The 2831-nt window shown below is 53.6% G+C and overlaps 1 protein-coding gene across 2 annotated transcripts; it reads right to left on the bottom strand.

Moving 5' to 3' along the window:
* Positions 1-280: 280 nt before the first annotated feature.
* Positions 281-1991, bottom strand: LOC126946056 (protein BEX3). Of its 2 annotated transcripts, none has more exons than XM_050776060.1 (3): positions 1723-1991; positions 1240-1318; positions 281-842 (listed from the first exon to the last, which is right to left on the bottom strand). In XM_050776060.1, exon 3 carries the CDS (start codon positions 828-830, stop codon positions 525-527), a length of 306 nt encoding a protein of 101 aa, XP_050632017.1. In that variant the 5' UTR covers positions 831-842; positions 1240-1318; positions 1723-1991; the 3' UTR covers positions 281-524. The 2 variants fall into 2 exon arrangements, with proteins under 2 accessions (XP_050632017.1, XP_050632016.1); XM_050776059.1 differs by having other exon boundaries at positions 281-887; positions 1723-1932.
* Between the last annotated feature and the right edge of the window lie 840 nt (positions 1992-2831).

Below are 2831 nucleotides of genomic sequence, written 5' to 3'. Positions count from 1 at the left end.
CGGCCTCCCGAGTAGCTGGGACTACAGGCGTGTGCCACCATGACCGGCTAATTTTTTGTATTTTTTTTTTTCAGTAGAGACAGGGTTTCTCCGTGTTAGCCAGGATGGTCTCAATCTGCTGACCTCGTGATCCGCCTACCTCAGCCTCCCAAAGTGCTGGGATTAGTTATCACACAGAAATGTGCCCCAATTAACACTCTAGTGTATTTAATCTCAGATTTTTTTTAGTTCATCTGTTATATGTAAGTATACATTTTTAATGAGACAATAAATGTATAGATTGCTTTTTAAATTGCTTTATTAGCTTTAAATTTTTCCATGCAAATGGGTGAAACTACTGCTGACAGAAACTTAGACTGAGTGCAAAGGCAATTTCCAAATAGAAGCTGGCAACACAAGACCCACTTGACACATGGAAATAACAGGGTTCACAGCAAACGGATCAGTAAAGGCATATTAGGAAAATGCAAGGAAAAAGAAAACAGCGGGAATCACAGTATTAATCTCATGATAAATGGCAGGAGTCAAGGCATAAGGCAAAATTCATCATGATGGTCATGGTGATTAGAGAGCTCCCCCATAAGGATACGCAGACAATTCCTCAACTGCAGCTCCCTAAGTTTTCTCCTGATTTCTCTCATCTCCTCCATGAATATTTCCATATCATCTCCATCTCCACCCATCCCATCATTGATCTGCCTATTGGGTATGGCCCATCGAAAATTAGGGGCAAGTCGGCGCGCCTGTCCCCGTCGATTTCCTGCAGGCTGGTGGCCTTCACCTCCTCCCAAAGGGCGGTCTTCCTCTCCATTCTGCATAGGCTGCTCCATCTCTTCGTTTTCCTGGTGAATATTTGCCATGATGAGATTTTTTTTCTGGTTGTTTTTCTTTGAACACAAGTAAGACAAAGGCAAGGAGAGAGACTGAATGCTTGGTGCACTGACCAGCAGGATTCAGAACCCTGATATCAAAGGATTTTTTCATTTCATTTTTTCCCAAGTTGGAAGTTCCGTGCGTCCTCTAGGGGGCCTCCAATTAGAGCCCCTCCCTCCAGCTTTCTCCCCTTACCTCCCTTCCCCCAAACCCACCATTTTTCCTTTCCCAGGATTCTTTCCCAGAGCTTCGCAGGCACCAAAATGGAGGACCGGTATAGGAGTGGGGGATGGGGTGGAGGGGGTTGGGGTCTCTGGGCTTTCCTCACGTTCCGACCCCCGCCCCACCACCGTCCCTCGAACCGACCTGGGCCTATCCTTGCAGTTTCCTCCTCCTCCGGATTCTCGCTGCTAGGTGCGCCGCGGGGACACTTAGCCTCGCAGACCTGCAGTCGGGCCGGGGGGGGGGGAGTGGGGGCTGCTGCAGCGGCACGCTAGTGAGGACCAGCCGCCGCCGGCCCTTTCCCTGCCCTGGGCCCGGGCTCCCCTCGCGCCAGCGCCCCGCGTCTCCCACCCCCCGCTCCCACCCCACCCTCGGCCGCCCCGCCCCCCGCGGTGTTCCCCGTTTTCCTGCAGGGACTCGGGGGTGGTTTTCCATCGCTCTTGGTGGCTCTGCCGCCCCTGGAAACCCAGCCGCCCCTGCTTCCCCACCCTTGGGGGCCTCTATGTTCCCAAGCATGTTGGAGTGTGGAGAAAACTGGCGGGGACCCCTGCGCTGTTCTGCGCCCGTTGCCGGGGTCGGTCAGCCGCTGCTGGCATGGCCGGGGCGCGCGGGCCCCGGGGCCCTTACCTGCTCCGCTTTTTCCCGGGCCGGATGCCAGCCCGCCGAGCTCAGGGCAGCGGGGAGCTGGTAGACAGACGCGAGTGACGACTGCACCGAAGGCTGCGTCGCTCTGCAGCTCTGGGTCACGTGAGGGCCGCGCGTCACCACCGAGCTCGCCCCCCAACTTGGGCGGCCAGTGCAGCAGGATCCCCCCCTTCCCCCCCACCGCCATATGCACGCGCAAAAAACAGCCTCCCTACTCCCGTCTGCGTGAAGTGCCCCAGAGCGCACAGCCCTGTCACTCTTCTCGGTCCTCTCCAATCTGAGGGCCCACAAGTGGCATCACTGCGGTTGGAGTTTGCCCTCCTCTGGTTACCAGGGAGGGTCTGCATCATCCACCACCGCCCCCTCTCACTTCAGGCCTTGGTTTTGGCCTTTTCTGCTTTCTCTCCTCTTCTACCTGGCAACATGCTTTGCGCTGCACTCCCACTCCTGCCCCTTGCGTGTGCACAGCCATCAATGCCCACGTAGCCCCTGAAGTCCTACCATTCTATAAAATTTAGAGTGATGGCTAAGGTGGTGAGGCAGGAGGGCACTTGTCAGAAAGAGGGGCAAGGAAGTGGAGTGGGCTGTATATATTTCTTTTTATTTCCTTAAAAAATCTGCCTGCTTCCGAAAATTATAAATTATAAGTTTTTAATTTTGAAAGAAATGCTGGCCAGGTGCGGTGGCGTACCTGTAATCCCAGCACTTTGGGAGGCCGAGGCGGGCGGATCACTTGAGGCCAGTAGTGCGAGACCAGCCTGGCCAACATGGTGAGACCCCGTCTCTACTGAAAATACAAAAATTAGCTGGGCGTGGTGGTGGGCGCCTGTAATCCCAGCTACTCGGGAGGCTGAGGCAGGAGAATCGCTTGAACCCGAGAGGCGGAGGTTGCAGTGAGCCGGGATCACACCACTCTAGCCTGGGCAACAGTGCGAGAACCTGTCAAAAAAAAAAAAAAAAAAAAAAAAAAAAAAAAAAAAAAAGGAAATGCTTTATCCTGCAGAATGAAATCTCTGTCATTGTTTATGTTGACTTGTGCCACACGAAATATTTTCTCTGGGCTCCACACAACATCAAACCATTACTTTTGA

Source organism: Macaca thibetana, chromosome X (assembly GCF_024542745.1).
Source record: "Macaca thibetana thibetana isolate TM-01 chromosome X, ASM2454274v1, whole genome shotgun sequence".
NCBI classification, from domain to species: domain Eukaryota; kingdom Metazoa; phylum Chordata; class Mammalia; order Primates; family Cercopithecidae; genus Macaca; species Macaca thibetana.
Note: the sequence above shows the minus strand (reverse complement) of the source record. Positions and strands in the feature narration are given on the sequence as shown.